Source organism: Hyperolius riggenbachi, chromosome 1 (genome assembly GCF_040937935.1).
Source record: "Hyperolius riggenbachi isolate aHypRig1 chromosome 1, aHypRig1.pri, whole genome shotgun sequence".
In the NCBI taxonomy this organism is placed as follows: Eukaryota; Metazoa; Chordata; class Amphibia; order Anura; family Hyperoliidae; genus Hyperolius; species Hyperolius riggenbachi.
Window position 1 is genome coordinate 238310037 of NC_090646.1, and position 15021 is coordinate 238325057.

Genomic DNA, 15021 nt, shown 5'->3' on the forward strand with positions numbered 1-15021 from the left:
CAACCGGTAAACTGGAGGGCTAGGGGTGGAGAGGGAGGAGCAAATTCTTTGCTCTGTCTGGGGCCCTGTTCGTAATCTGACTATTGTAAGTAGTTGCAGTAGCAGAAGTCACAGATATACACATCTGCTCAGCAAAACGTCAGATGAAATGAAAGCTATGCTAAGGCCAGTAACACTTTTTGTTCACACAATCATTTTTGGTACATTCATTATGATTGACCTTGTAAAGCAACACAAGTTTCTTTGAGGTACAGTCACTACCGGAGGGTAAAATTTACATTCGAGCATTACGCAAACATCATAACGCCCATTCACATTACTCGAATAACGCACGTTATGCTACCTCACGCTACATAATTCAGTCAGCCCATGTACATTTTACCATCCATTAGTGAATATACCCCTTTAATTCTAGTTTTTTAGCAGTCTAACAAAGTGAATTGCCCACAGCTTCCTTTAGTATCCTAAAGACTGCCTTCAAATAATAAATCCTTGGTCCCCTTTTCTGTCTTCCTCCTCATGCAACGGTAGGTTTGCACCACACAGGTATTCCCCTCCTCCCCCCAGAGTTTTAACTGCCAGTGAGAAATCTCTTGTGTGGAAATGCTTTTTCCCGCATACTGCTCCTGGCAACAAAGTAATATGCTACTCTAGCAACAGTGCTAGCCTTCTGGAATGCAGAAGCTAGCAATGAAGCAAAGCTTTACTCTGTTGGTGGAGATGCTGATAGGGTTAAAGGAAGTACTTTTGGGCAATTCCCTACTGGCAATAGTATAGCTGACCTGGAAATCACCCATGCAACATTACTTATACAACTTAGACCTAAAGGAGTCTTTTGCTGACCATACACATATAGAATTTAATGCAATCTTCTTAAGCTATCGGAAAAAAGAAATCAGGATTTTTTGAAGAATTGAAATGGATTTATTTGATTCCATGCAATGAAAATTTTCTAGGTACGTTATTTAATAAACAATGACCACATCTTATCTATAATTCCAACCTTTTTATAGGTAAGAATTCAGATACGCAACAAAAGTAGTGCAAGATCCATGCAGGCTTTTAAGAACCAAATAAGATTAAAGCTGAAATGTATATCGAAAAAGAGTATCAGTAAAAGTAAAACTGTTATATACAGAAAATAAAGCAAAAAAAAAAAAAAAAAGAGCTATTGCAGTGGAGAGGCATGGACTTTTGCAATAAGTAAATAAATGTGTATTTAAGAATAAAGTGAGGGTATAAGCCCATATATGTCTGTGAGTAAGGGCCCTTTTTCACTTGTGTGCTGGTGGCCATAGCAACACATGGCATTTGCGTTGCTCTCCCATGCGATGCGGATGTCATTCATTTATAATTAATGGTTTTGCACTATATTTGCACAAAATTGCAATTGGAAACATCAGACAGGACATTCTTCTGATATCTTTCATATATCACACAATGTGCACTGCTGAAAAAGTGATCAGCAATGCATAAGTGGGAAGGAGGCCTAATCTAGGGTTTCCAAGTATTATTGAGTCACGTTGTGTTAATCATAAATGATAGCCCAAATATTTTCAATAATTTACAGTTGTATCTGTTAATTTCTGTAAAACCAATTTTTAGCTGTTTGAACCTATGGAAAGAGAAAGTGCCACCAGCTAATTTATTACCATTAATATGGTACAGGGATACACCAGATAATTTATTACAATAGGGTACAGGGATCAATGACGTGGTTGACATTAATAATAGTTGAGATCTTGACCCAGCTAGCCTCCCAGAATTTTGGGGATTTTGAGCATCGCCACCAGATGTGCTGAGTTGTGCCTCTTAGCAACCCAAGAAACATAGATTACACTCACTTGAGTCAATTTTGTGCTACCAGTTAAAGTTACAGTAGTATTGAAGGAGAAGAGAGATCTCTTGTAGTGAGAAATGGATGCTACCTCTAGTTAAGGTGGAGTAACCATGGGACCATCTTTCAGGTGTTGAAGAGAGAGCCATGTCTCGTGCTTGTTATTCTCTAGCTCTTAGTGTCGAGCGTTGTAATCACAGCGCAGGAGATTTGTGCGCACACTGAGTAGCTTTGGCGCCGTCGGAAGACGGAGCAGAAGTTACATTTTAAAACACTATCATTCGGCCTCCAGCAATAGCTGGAAGCCGAATTATATCATTCCCCACTATCCATGTGGTCCTAGAGGGGGAATAGTAATTAACATCGCTGGGATTTGTGCAGCAGTAAGATAAGCCATATACCGGCTGTATCCTGCACCCAAGTCTCCCGGCGGCGATTACATATGTATGCCTTAGTGTACAAGCTGGTGAGTGGCTGGAGATCATGCTATATATATTAAAGAATTCAACCAGATAAGAGAATGTTTTTACACCAGTTTCCAAACAGTGTGCATCCCAAAGTATTTTGTGTTGAGTCAGAGATGAGGAAGTGAAATACTTTGTTTTCTTCTAAAATATTCCAAAGGAGGGGGGTTATACTCAGCAGCAAACTGGTTAACGGAAATCCACTTACAGGTCTCAATAAAAATTAATTATAGCAACAAATTAATTGTTTTGAATTAGTCAGATCAAGTTTGCATAGACATGACCGTCAACAAAAGATTGCAACCAAACAGTGGCAAAACTAAGGAGCTTTGGGCCCAGTGCAAGTTTTACATTGGGTGCCCTAAGCATTCTATACATAACCATTCATATGGTGCAACAAAACCAGCCAAGCACATCCACAGTATGACAGGTGTAGGCAGAGGAGGGGAACAGTAAAATATTGATTACCACTATTCAAAGTATATATAGAAGATCATTATAGCACCATTGAAGAGCTATACTATGGTTGAGGGATGGTTGAGGGTCAAGGGCCCCAGTGCAGTTGCAAGCTCTGGGTCCGACTCCTCTATTGTTACGCCACTGCAAATAAATATGAATGGCCAGCATTTTACTTGTTGCTGCAGTTTTCTTCTCCCTAAAGTACATTAGACACATCACCCTACATGCCTATGATATCTGTGCCGGGTGTGCAGAATTCTAGAAATCATTCTTTGATCTTGCAGAGTGTAACTGTAGTTCAGCTCAAATGCATGTGCCCAACAATAAGCTGCCTATAATTACAGTGTATCCTCGCAAAACCGATCTAACAACATATTAAAAAAAACCAAAACACTAACAAACCAATCAGCCACAACATTAAAACCATGAACGAGTAAAGAGAATGATATTGATTATCCTACTACAACAGATCAAGTCAAGGTGTGAGATATATTCTGCAGCAAATGACCAGGAAGGAAGAAAAGGGAGCCAGCATAAGGATCTGAGGGACTTTGACGTGGCCAAATTGTGATGGTGAGAGGACTGTGTTAGGACATCCCCAAGCGGTATATCTTGTCTGGTGTACCCACTATATAACATATAAGGTGTCCCAGGGAAGGACAATCAGTGAACCCACACTTGGACACTCAAGACTAACTGATGCAAGGCCCACCTGTCTGTTTTGATCCCACAGAAGAGCTATTGAAACATAAATTCGTAAAAAAAAACTTGATGCTGGCCATGATCTGTTGCTATTGTCTTGGTGCCAGAGGTGACAAGACAAATAACATCTATATTGCGTTTTTCTCCTGGTGGACTCAAAGCGCTTGAGCTGCAGCCACTGGGGTGTGCTCAGCAGACAGTAGCAGTGCTAGGGAGTCTTGCCAAAGGACTCCTTACTGAATAGGTGCTGGCTTACTGAACAGGATTCAAACCTAGGTAATTTGTGTCAGAGGCAGAATCCTTAACCATTACACTAACCAGCCACATCTTCAGTGATCTTGTGAACTCAATGGGTCAGAGATGTTTTGGAAGGACACACTATTAGGTTGGTGGTTGTAATGTTTTGGATGATCAGAGTAAGCTTGTGTGTCTGATTTTATGGTTATTAGTAATGTAATGCTGAGCTGACCAGAATTATGCATGAAAAAAATGCATGGTGATCTCTAAGTTACGAAGAAAAGTGATCTCTATACATTACCCTAGAGACTCCAGGTCAGTTTCTTCTGTTGGCTCTTCATAGCTTTCATCCTGTTCTTCACACTCCCCAACTCTCCAGCTCACCCTGTGTGCCCGGTAGGTCATGTTTTGATATCTTCCATCAGATCCTGCCACATATCCTGATGCTCATGCAGTATGTGCTAGAAATCCCTTTGTCGTTAATTACACCACCTGCGAGTCATGCAGGCACAGTGAAACTCTCAGAGGCAGACCTGTAACACAAACAAGGAAGTCACTGTATAACTGTGGCCCATCCCATTACTCACACATTCAAAACATTACATCAGAGCAATGCAGTAAGTGCTGAGGGAACTTTGCCTACCGAAAACATAGTTGTGATTCCCATTTTGGATCAATATATGTCTAGTCTATGAAGCTGTCTGTATTTTGGACTTGGCAGATACATTTTTATTTGATTTCATCAAAATACAAGACACAACAACAAAAAACTAACCCTTCAAACTAAAATTAGTTTGCTCAGATGATACTGAAGCATTGCATTGTTCTGGTTTTGTCATTCTTGGTTAAGAAGAAATCTGCTACCTACTGTATAATGGGAACGCCTGATGCCGGGGAAACCTTGGAAATTCCGGAAACAGAAGGGATTTCTATAATTTTATTGCACACATACTGTATATTTATGCATAGTTAGGGGCGTAACTAGGGAGAAGTCCCTGCAACTGCAGGTGGGCACAACTACTGACCTTCCCTTTCGCTGATACTCCAGATCAGGTGTTTTCGTGGCTTCACCTGTTATGGGTGTGAACATCCTGATGGCCACACTTGTTTTATGAACCTTATAAGATGTCCTCCCACAGGCTGTGAGGGTCACCAGTGGGTTGCAAAGGTTTATGAACATTAAAGATGCCCCAACAAATATGTGCAGAAAGGCCCCATGATTTGTACTTACACCCCTGAGTGTGTGTGTAGGTGTGGTTGTGTGTGCATGTAGGTGTGTGTGTGTTTTGGGGGAGGGGTCACAGTGTTAAGTCACTGATACCTAATACTGGGGGGCACATATGGGTACCTATATGATATATGGGGGGGGGGTTCATGAGTGATTCATGAAGAAGCTCAATAAATCGGTTTTCTGATTGTGTTTCACGTTTCCAATTTAAATTGCCCATATAGGGACCGCACAGGCAATTCTCTGAGGTCTGTCTATTCAGCTGGATACAACTGTTCTTCTGGGGATTACAATGATTGTCTTTAATTAACCTCCTTGGCAGTAAGCCCCGCGCTCGATCGCCGCTATCCGTCGCCGCCCCCCCCCCCAGACCACGTGCGCTGCCTGGCCAATTAGTGCCAGGCAGCGCTTAGGGGTGGATCGGGACTCCCAATGACGTCGCCATGGCGACGGGGGAAGCCCTCCAGGAAATCTCGTTCTTTGAACGGGATTTCCTGATCGGAGATTGCCGAAGGCGATCAAAGCGGGCGGGATGATGCCGCTGAGCAGGTGCTATCATGTAGCGAGCCCTGGGCTCGCTACATGATTTAAAAAAATAAAAACTGCTGCGCTGCCTCCTGGCGGAATTTTTTAGACCGCCAGGGGGGTTAACTGGCGCCCTTTAATAGACCACCTGACAATTAAGTGTGAATTGCAGACCTGAAAAGAAACCATTTGGTGATACAGGGCAGTAGCAAGCTTCTACACAGCAGGACAGCAGACTTTCTGGCACCATTATAGCAGATTGAGAATAAATATATTGTATTTTTTCCTTTTTAAGAGATACTGTACTTATGATAGGTATGAAAATTATATCATTTTATTAGTCAGGACCTGCTGAGTATTCTCATATGTAATTTAAGGAGCCGGGGTAAGCCACAACCGAGTTATTAAACTTATCAGTGGCAGAATGTCTGAAAATATTCATGTCTAGTGTCAATGTGATCTACTGTATATTTTGGGGGGATTTTGGATTTGCTGTTATGATTTGTGTGCAATGAATGTGGGCAGAGATATGAAAATGAAATGTCATATCTTTTGGGCTTAAGCTTCCCGCCAAAAATAATATACCACCCAAACCCCAGGGGCTGGCTCGGAGCTCCACCCTCAGAGTAAGTTTGGATAAAAGAACCACAGCAATTTCAGCAAGAAGTTCTCCATTTTTTTTTTTACCATCATAAGGATTGCAAGCAGCAAGCTAGAGAACCTAGGCTGGCTGCCATTTTGACTGAACTTTTGAAACAAATTTTGCTTGGCTTTTCCACAAAGGACATTATTCTTCCAGAACTAACTATTAATTTTCTTTTGTTTTTCCTTTTATTTTATCTGTTCTATTCTTTATCTATAATTGTTACTTTTAATAATGTACTGTATATATATTAATTATTTACATTGCATTTATAATAAAAGACTTTAAAGTCATTTTCTCAGCTGCAAACCTGCTTTCAGCCACGCAGAAAGAATCCTAGCCTTTCTGAAGATTTGCTACCCTGAAGTATTGTATTGTTTTAGTCAGAGCAGAGTGTTTTAACAATTTTTATTCACAGGTTTAGAATAGTCAGAAGGTTTCTATCAGCTGGGAAATGAAAGTGGTGGCAGCCCGGTAACATGAAATAAAGTGTAGTAAAGTGTTTCTGTCGCTTGCACGTTCATTTCTAGCCTGTCTGCTGCCCAATTCCAGTGCTTTCATTGCATCGATTGCATTCACAAGGTTGGACAGTCTGTGGGTTGAAATAGATTGGAAGGCTATGAGTGGTCCGGCCACTAGGCTTCCTGTGATGGGGGGTTGCATATCTACTACCAGGGCCGGTTCTAGATTTTTTGCTGCCTGAGGCAAACTTGTAAGGATGTGCCCACCCAATTTGAAATAATTGCACAGCACGCAACAATTTACTCTACTTCATTTAATGTTCTCACATGACATGCTGCAGCTAAACACAATAGCACACTGGTTGGCTGCAAGTCTGGGACAAACAACCTGTTCACCCTCAGCCAGCCTACTCTGACTGCATGCTGTTAGTGTATACACAGTACAAAAAATGCTGCCCCTGTAATTTCTGTGCCTGCAAATGTTTCACCTTGCTTCATAAGATAATTCTCCCTGTCTACTACCTATTACTACCTATACTAGAGGCCTACCAAATTGCCTGCTTTGCCTACCTAATACTGGGGGCACATCTGGTTACCTCTGTGCGCCTGTTTGTGCAGCATCTGTGTGTGTTTGTGTGTGAGTGTGTGTTGCCATTTTGAGAGGTGGGATAACCGACTTGATGCTGATTTCCAACTTTATCTTGTGAGTTACAGCTCTCTAATGGAAGATAAGCTGCACACAGACACCATGCTTTGGTTTCTCTCAGGAACACACGTGTGGCTGGATTGTGTACTGCTTAAAGGCTCTGCGCCCTTATGCTGGGAATACACAATGCGATCCAGCGGCTCAATTAGCCGCCGGATCGACTCCCGCCACATCCCCGCGGCCGTCCGGATCGATTCCCGCTCGTCCCCGTGGGCGCTTCCTTATCTTCTGCTCGATTCCCCGCTATTGTCCGCCCGCAGGTATCGAGTGGGTAATCGATCCGGCGGGCAATCGGACCTGTCGGATATTATCAATCAAGCCATCAGCGTCTCGATTGATAATAAAAAAAGAGCCGTGTATGCCCAGCATTAGTGGCTGCAGCTCTTGTGTGCTTTGAGTCCAACAGGAAAAAAGCGCTATACAAATGTTAGGATTATTACTATTCTCTGAGTAAGCTTTATTTAACACTTCCTAGTTATGAGACAACATTGTCACATGACTCTAGATCAGTGGATAAGCTGTATGAGGGCATATAAATCATCCCATATCTCAACAGTGTGTGTGCCTGTTTGTGCAGTATCTGCGTGTGTTTGAGCGTGTGTGTGTGTGTGTGTGTAAGGACATGGACAAGGTGGGTTTCCACCTGGGATGAAGTGATTAAAGGAAAAAAAGAGGGGTGGGACTATGCAGAGAGCAGAGCTCTCAGTGTCTCACCTCTCTACATATACTCTATATGGGGACAGGAGGGACGATTGTGATCAGTCTTCCTCTTCAGCATCCTGGTATTCATGGCTACAGGACATCAGTCCTGTGACCCACCTCCCCCAGCGGCTTGCATGATGACTGATGCTGCTCCAATCATTGAACGCCAGGGCGCCAAAACGGAAGACAGATCGCATGCATCCCTTTAAAAGCTAGAAACACCAAATTTTTCAAAAGGACGTTATACTTTTTGAGAAAATCGATTTTAAAGTTTCAAAGGAAAAAAGTTACATTTGAATGAGGTAAATGACAGTTATTGAAGCAAAACCCACCGATTTTAGCAGTTAATAGCGAAGCCCCCTTACAAGGTAAAAACACCAAATTTGCAGGATATGTCAAAAAGATAGTGGGAAAAAATATCTATTTTTTTTACATTTCTTTTTTTTATGTTCAGAATGTGGGAAATGAAAAAAAAATGATGTGGGGTCCCCCCTACAGAGCCTCTTTAACCCCTTGTCCCCCATGCAGGCTGGTATAGCCAGAATACGGAGCCCCGGCCGAGTGGGTCTTCGCACCCTGAGCTATACCAGCCCGCATGGTCCATGGTATGGGTGCGGCGAAGCCTTCCCCTCCCCCCCGAAGCCCTTGTCCAATCCATGGACAAGTGGCTCTTCCCCACTTCTGGTGCCCCAGGAGGAGATGGGGGCGGTGACTCCCCTGGGGAGGGATTCATGGTGACATCTGGGAATCTCCTTTAAGAAGGGGATCCCCAAATGTCTACCCTCCTCCCAGGAGAAATGAGTATAGTAGGTAGAAAGTACCCTTTACCCATTTCCACAAAGGGTTAAATGAAATAAAAACACAACTACGAAAAATGTCCTCTATTAGTCTTAATTAACCAGAAATACTTACCAGTACCTTTAAAAAAAAATTCCCATGCCAATATCCTCAGGAAAAGGTCCCACGACAATATCCTCTATCTTGCGATCTTTTGTTACATTGATTGAAGATCACCATGCAGCGCCGCCACACACCCCGCCCCCTCCGAACTGCTCTCAGCTATACTATAGGAGGATCCTATACTCTGAACATAAAAAAAGTCCTTTAATATTCTTAATTAACCATAAATACTTACCTGTACCTTTAAAAAAAAAATTCCCACGCCAGTATCCCTGGGAAAAGGTCCCACGTCAATATCCTCTATCTTGCGATCTTCTGAAGTTGATTGAAAATCACAGCACACCGCCGCCACACATGCCATTCCCCGCCGCAGCTCTTAGCTAGAGCGCGTCCGCCTATGTGGATGCTATACCGCCGGCTACCGCTGCCCTCCCTACCTTCCACACCTCACACCCATGCTGGCACCCAGTGCACCCTCCTGATCCCTATTGGTCTGTTAAGGAACCAATGGGGAGCCTTGGACGGAAATTTAAAGATGCTTTTTGCTCTCAGCTATACTATAGCTGAGAGCAGTTCAGCGGGGGCGACGTGTGTGGAGGCGGCGGTGCGCGGTGATCTTCAATCAATGTAACAGAAGATCACAAGATAGAGGATATTGTTGTGGGACCTTTTCCCGAGGATATTGGCATGGGAACTTTTTACAGGTAGGTATTACTGGTTAATTAAGACTAATAAAGGACTTTTTCATCGTTGTGCTTTTATTTCATTTAACCCTTTGTGGAAATGAGTGAGGGGTACTTTGTACCCCTATACTAATTTCTCCTGGGAAGGGGGGTGGGCATCTGGGGGTCCCTTTCTTAAAGGGAACTCCCAGATGCCAGCATGAACCCCCCAGGGAGTCGAACCCCCCCAGGGAGTCGTCGCCCTGGGGGGGTTTATGCTATATGAGATACTATACATGACTTCATAGTAGAAAATAATCTTATTTCTCAGCATCAACATGGGTTTACTAAAGACAGGTCCTGTTTGACTAACATGCTCAGCTTTTATGAGGTAGTGAACGCTAATATGGATATTGGGAATGCTGTAGATGTGATATACTTGGACTTTGCAAAGGCCTTCGACACTGTTCCCCACAAAAGTATGGTGAAAAAGTTGAGGATGCAAGGACTGGGGAAGAGTCTGTGTGCATGGATAGGGAACCGGCTAATGGACAGAAAACAAAGAGTTGTGGTCAATGGATCGTATTCAAAATGGGAGACTGTTAGCAGTGGGGTCCCACAGGGGTCTGTACTGGGTCCAGGGCTCTTCAATTTATTTATTAATGACCTAGTAGATGCAGTAGTGAGCAATGTTGCTATTTTTGCAGATGATACAAAATTGGGCAGAATCATCAACTCTCAAGAAGATAGTGTCATATTGCAACAGGATCTGGATAGGATAGCTATACGGGCACATACATGGCAGATGAAATTCAATGTTGACAAATGTAAAGTCATGCATTTTGGTCGTACCAATGGTCTAGCACCATACAAAATAAATGGGATACAGTTGGGGACATCAAACTTGGAGAAGGACTTAGGAGTACTCATTGACAACAAGTGAAATAATCGTACTCAATGCCAAGCCGCTGCAGCTAAAGCTAACAAAATTTTGGGATGCATTAAAAGGGAAATAAAAACTCGAGATGCTAGCATAATATTGCCCCTGTTTAACTCTCTAGTAAGGCCACATCTGGAATACGGAATTCAGTTCTGGGCACCACATTACAAAAAAGATATTGCAGTTTTAGAGCAGGTGCAGAGACGAGCAACAAAATTGATACTTGGGATGGAAGGTCTCACTTACCAAGAAAGGTTAGATAAACTGGGTTTATTTAGTCTAGAGAAAAGACGCCTTAGAGGAGATCTAATTAACATGTATAAATACATCAGAGGGCAATATAATAGCTTGGCGGATGAGCTTTTTGTCCCTAGGCCTTCTCAAAGGACTAGAGGACATGATCTGCGCATGGAGGAAAAACGTTTTAGCCATTTATTTAGGAAAGGGTTTTTACAGTAAGAGTGATTAAGATGTGGAATGCATTGCCACAGGAAGTTGTTATGGCAAACTCTATACCTGCATTTAAAGGGGGCTTAGATGCTTTCCTTGCGTTGAAAGACATCCATGGCTACAATTACTAGGTAATGCCTAATGCTGTTGATCCAGGGATTTTATCTGATTGCCATCTGGAGTCAGGAAGGAATTTTTCCCTTTTGGGGCTAATTGGACCATGCCTTGTAAGGGTTTTTTCGCCTTCCTCTGGATCAACAGGAATATGTGAGGGAGCAGGCTGGAGTTGTACTTTGTACTGGTTGAACTCGATGGACGTATGTCTTTTTTCAACCAAAATAACTATGTAACTATGTAACCTCCTCCTGGGGCACCGGAAGTAGGAAAGAGCCCCTTGTCCATGGGTTGGGCAAGGGCTCCCAGGAGGAGGGGAAGGCTTGGTCTACCCCTTTCCCCCGGAGCCCCCCCATAGTGTGGACTATGTGGGATGGTATAGCTCAGGGTGCGAAGCCCCAGTCGGCTGGATTCTGGCTATTCCAGCCTGCATAGGGGACAAGGGGTTAAAGAGGCTCTGTCGGGGGGCACCACATCTTTTTTTTTTACATTTCCCACATTCTGAACATGAAAAAAAAAAATTAAAAATAGGAAAAAAATATTTTTTCCCACTATCTTTATAACATATCCTGCAAATTTGGTGTTTCAACCTTGTAAGGGGGCTTTGCTAATAACTGCTAAATTGCTTCATTAACTGTCATTTACCGCATTTAAATGTAACTTTTTTCCTTTGAAACTTTAAAATCGATTTTCTCAAAAAGTATAAGGTCTTTTTCCTCTTGTTCCCACTGTTCTTCTTAACATAACCTGCAAATTTGATGTTTCTAGCTTTTAAGGGGGCTTTGCTATTAAACGTTATATTCAGCGGGCAGACATATTTTCAAATGGCAGCAAAGCAGAATTTAAAACGATAAATAACGTTCACAAGGTTTGCACCATTTTTTAATGTTTAAAACGATAAATATCGTTTGATAATGAAAGTGAATGCAGCGCCATTTTTATTCACGTTGACGGTGTGCACCTTTTTTCACTGCTTCGTATCTGACTGCATCTGTGCTACCTAATGCAGATTACTCCTCTGGCTGCCTGTACTGGGTGGGTCTGTCTGGCTACCTAAACCTTGGGGCTCCTCTGTCTAACTTCATTTCTCTTATCTATCCACAAACTAATCCCTACCACAGGAATCTATTGTCCTAATTTTATATATATATATATATATATATATATATATATATATATATATATATATATATATACACATATATATATATATATATATATATATATATATATATATATATATATATATATAGCATAAGGACAGTGTTTTCCTGGGTGGAGGGTGCACACTCATGGGTTTGCTTCAGGCAGCTAATAGTCTACAACCTGCTGTGTATATTGTGTGGGAGGGGCTTCGTGCTGCATTGTAGAGATGGGAAGTTCGGATCTTTTCAATGATCCGGATGATTCGAATCGGATCATTGAAGAGATCCGGATCTTTGATCTGAATCTCGGATCATTTTACTACCGGAAGCATTCGGGGGTGAAATGAACAGCAGGACAGGTCTGTGGACAGGAGAAGGGGAGGGGAGTGGACATACAGAGAAGGGGAGAAGATGGACAGAGGGCAGGGAGTGGACAGAGATGGGAGGAGGGACGAGCAGAGAGCAGAAATGTTTGCACGTAATACCCACATGCTGAAGTCATATGCTTTACATATATTTCACCTATATGTTCATCTGTACACTTTGAAAGAAAAGGTCACACAGTGAAAGAAAGCATTCCCAGAAGTGAAGTGCAGCTGTTTAGTGCCGAGTGCAGGAGGATTATATTGCCTTTCAATCACACTGTCTGCAAAGTTACTGAGCTGTGCTGAGCCAAAAGCTTCCCATGTGTTCACTGTGCAGCACTACGGAACAGACAGCCTGTAATGAGCAGCACGTTTCAGCCAGTATGTGTGCTCTACACATATCTGGCAGTGGCACCCATGTCCCCTCTCTCTCATCTACCTGTCCCTGCAAGGCTGGCTCCCCTTCAACAGAGCGATCCATCTCTGCTCTGCTTCCAGGACCCCGCTGCCCGCTGAGAGGGGGCGTGTCGCTCCTGGCCCCGCCCCTTTTGCGATCCGAATCACTCATTTTGATGATTCGGATGATCGACTCATAAAATAGATTCGGATCAAAGATCCGAATCGTTCATGATCCGGACAACACTACTGCATTGGGGATACAAAGCTGGTAAAGGTAGCGGGTCAATCAGTCCTCAGTAAAAATTCTGAAAACTCATCAGCTTTTGTAGGTAATGAAGCTGGTGATATATCCGCTAGCCCAAAACAGCAGAGCTACAGGTTCTTGGAACTACACTCACCGCCTTTCTGACCTCATTTCTTCATAGTGACAACAAGCTTTTAATAGCCATAATAAACATGCATTTAAGAGAGATTTTGACACTGCTATAAAATGCTGTAACTAAATCCCTCATATGACACAGCTCTGATATATCATAGGTGCTATAAATCACCTCCCATAATGCACATCTCAGCAACAGATGACACATAGGAAAACATATACACATGCTCACATTTATGGGAATGGCTATATTATCTCTCTGCCCATTTTGTTTTCAGCAGAGGATTGTAGTGATATGTCCTGGTCCAGATGATAGACCTCCCTGGGTTCTATCTAGGATAATCACTTCCTCATATGCATGGCAGGTGCAGGGAATGGTGTTGTCAGGGTCCAGCAGTGATGAAATGGAAGATTAATGCAGCCACCTAATATTTCTTTGCAAGTTTGATGGATGCTTGTCCTGGCCACCTGGAACATGAGAGATCCTCCAGGGAGGCAGAATATCATGTGTCAGTTTGTTTTATTAGCAGGAAATATTGTTACATTATAAGGAAATTGCAATGGCAACGCAGAAATGCTGATGCTAATGACAAAGGATTCTCAGTAAAAGTTTCCATTTATAATGTTACTTAATAGTGGAAAGACTGCAAGAAACTGCAATTCTAGTGTTGCAACCTTGGCAGAAAAAATATCTACTGCTCTGAATTAAAGTGGACCTGAACTCTTGCACAGGACAGAAAGAAAACATATAGAAATGCACCCTGTATGTATTTACAGATAGTTTAGTCTCTTTAATTCCCCCTCATCTGTGACTAAGCACACATTGTAATTTTTGACTGCCATGGCAGAGAGGTAATTGGTAAGTAAACTCAGGATGGTAACAATATGACTGCTACCATGAAAGCAGGAAGTAGAAACTGCAGATTTATTGCACGATTTGTATCAGCTGTAAGAAAGAAGTAAGGACGACCTCGTTGTCGGCCTGAACAGCGTGCGGGTAGCCCGGGTTGGCTGCAAGGGGCTGGAGAAAGCCCCAGGTGAGTAAAGTTGATTTTTCATTTTTTAGCCTGATGTTTCCTTTAGGCTGGTTTCACACCAGGACGTTGCGTTTTAGGGGACGTTAAGGTTGCATAACGTGCCCCTAACGCAACGCCTTGTGGTGTTGGAGCAGGATGCTACCAAGAGCCGCGTTACAAGCAGCTCTTGGTGCGCCTGCTCTGTCGGAGGCACTGCGGAGACCACGTGAGCGGAGCTCTCCGCATCATGCGGTCCCGCCAGCCAATCAGCGGCCGCTCCAAGAAGAAAACCCTGCAAGTGCAGTGAATATTAAAGGGATACTGTAGGGGGGTCGGGGGAAAATGAGTTGAACTTACCAGGGGCTTCTAATGGTCCCTCGCAGGCATCCTGTGCCCGCGTAGCCGCTCACCGATGCTCCGGCCCCGCCTCCGGTTCACTTCTGTAATTTCTGACTTTAAAGTCAGAAAACCCCTGCGCCTGCGTTGCCGTGTCCTTGTTCCCGCTGATGTCACCAGGAGTGTATAGCACAAGCCCAGTAAGGTCTGTGCCTGCGCAGTACGCTCCTGGTGACATCAGGGGAAGCGAGGACACGGCAACGCAGGCGCAGGGGTTTTCTGACTTTAAAGTCAGAAATTACAGAAGAGAACCGGAGGCGGGGCCGGAGCATCGGTGAGCAGCTACGTGGG

At 43.2% G+C, this 15021-nt stretch overlaps 1 protein-coding gene across 2 annotated transcripts in view; it reads right to left on the bottom strand.

Annotated features, from left to right (window-relative positions):
- DAPP1 (dual adaptor of phosphotyrosine and 3-phosphoinositides 1) overlaps positions 1-13567 on the bottom strand; it is a 152244-nt gene extending 138677 nt beyond the window's left edge. The window contains exons 1-2 of one of the 2 annotated variants that reach the window (XM_068231788.1): positions 13551-13567; positions 4001-4232 (exon numbers count right to left, since the gene is read on the bottom strand). In XM_068231788.1, the coding sequence (XP_068087889.1) occupies positions 4001-4104 (104 nt within the window). In that variant the 5' untranslated portion in view covers positions 4105-4232; positions 13551-13567. Of the gene's footprint in view, positions 1-4000; positions 4233-13550 lie in introns of those variants that run through there. The other variant, XM_068231778.1, reaches the window with a different exon arrangement.
- Between the last annotated feature and the right edge of the window lie 1454 nt (positions 13568-15021).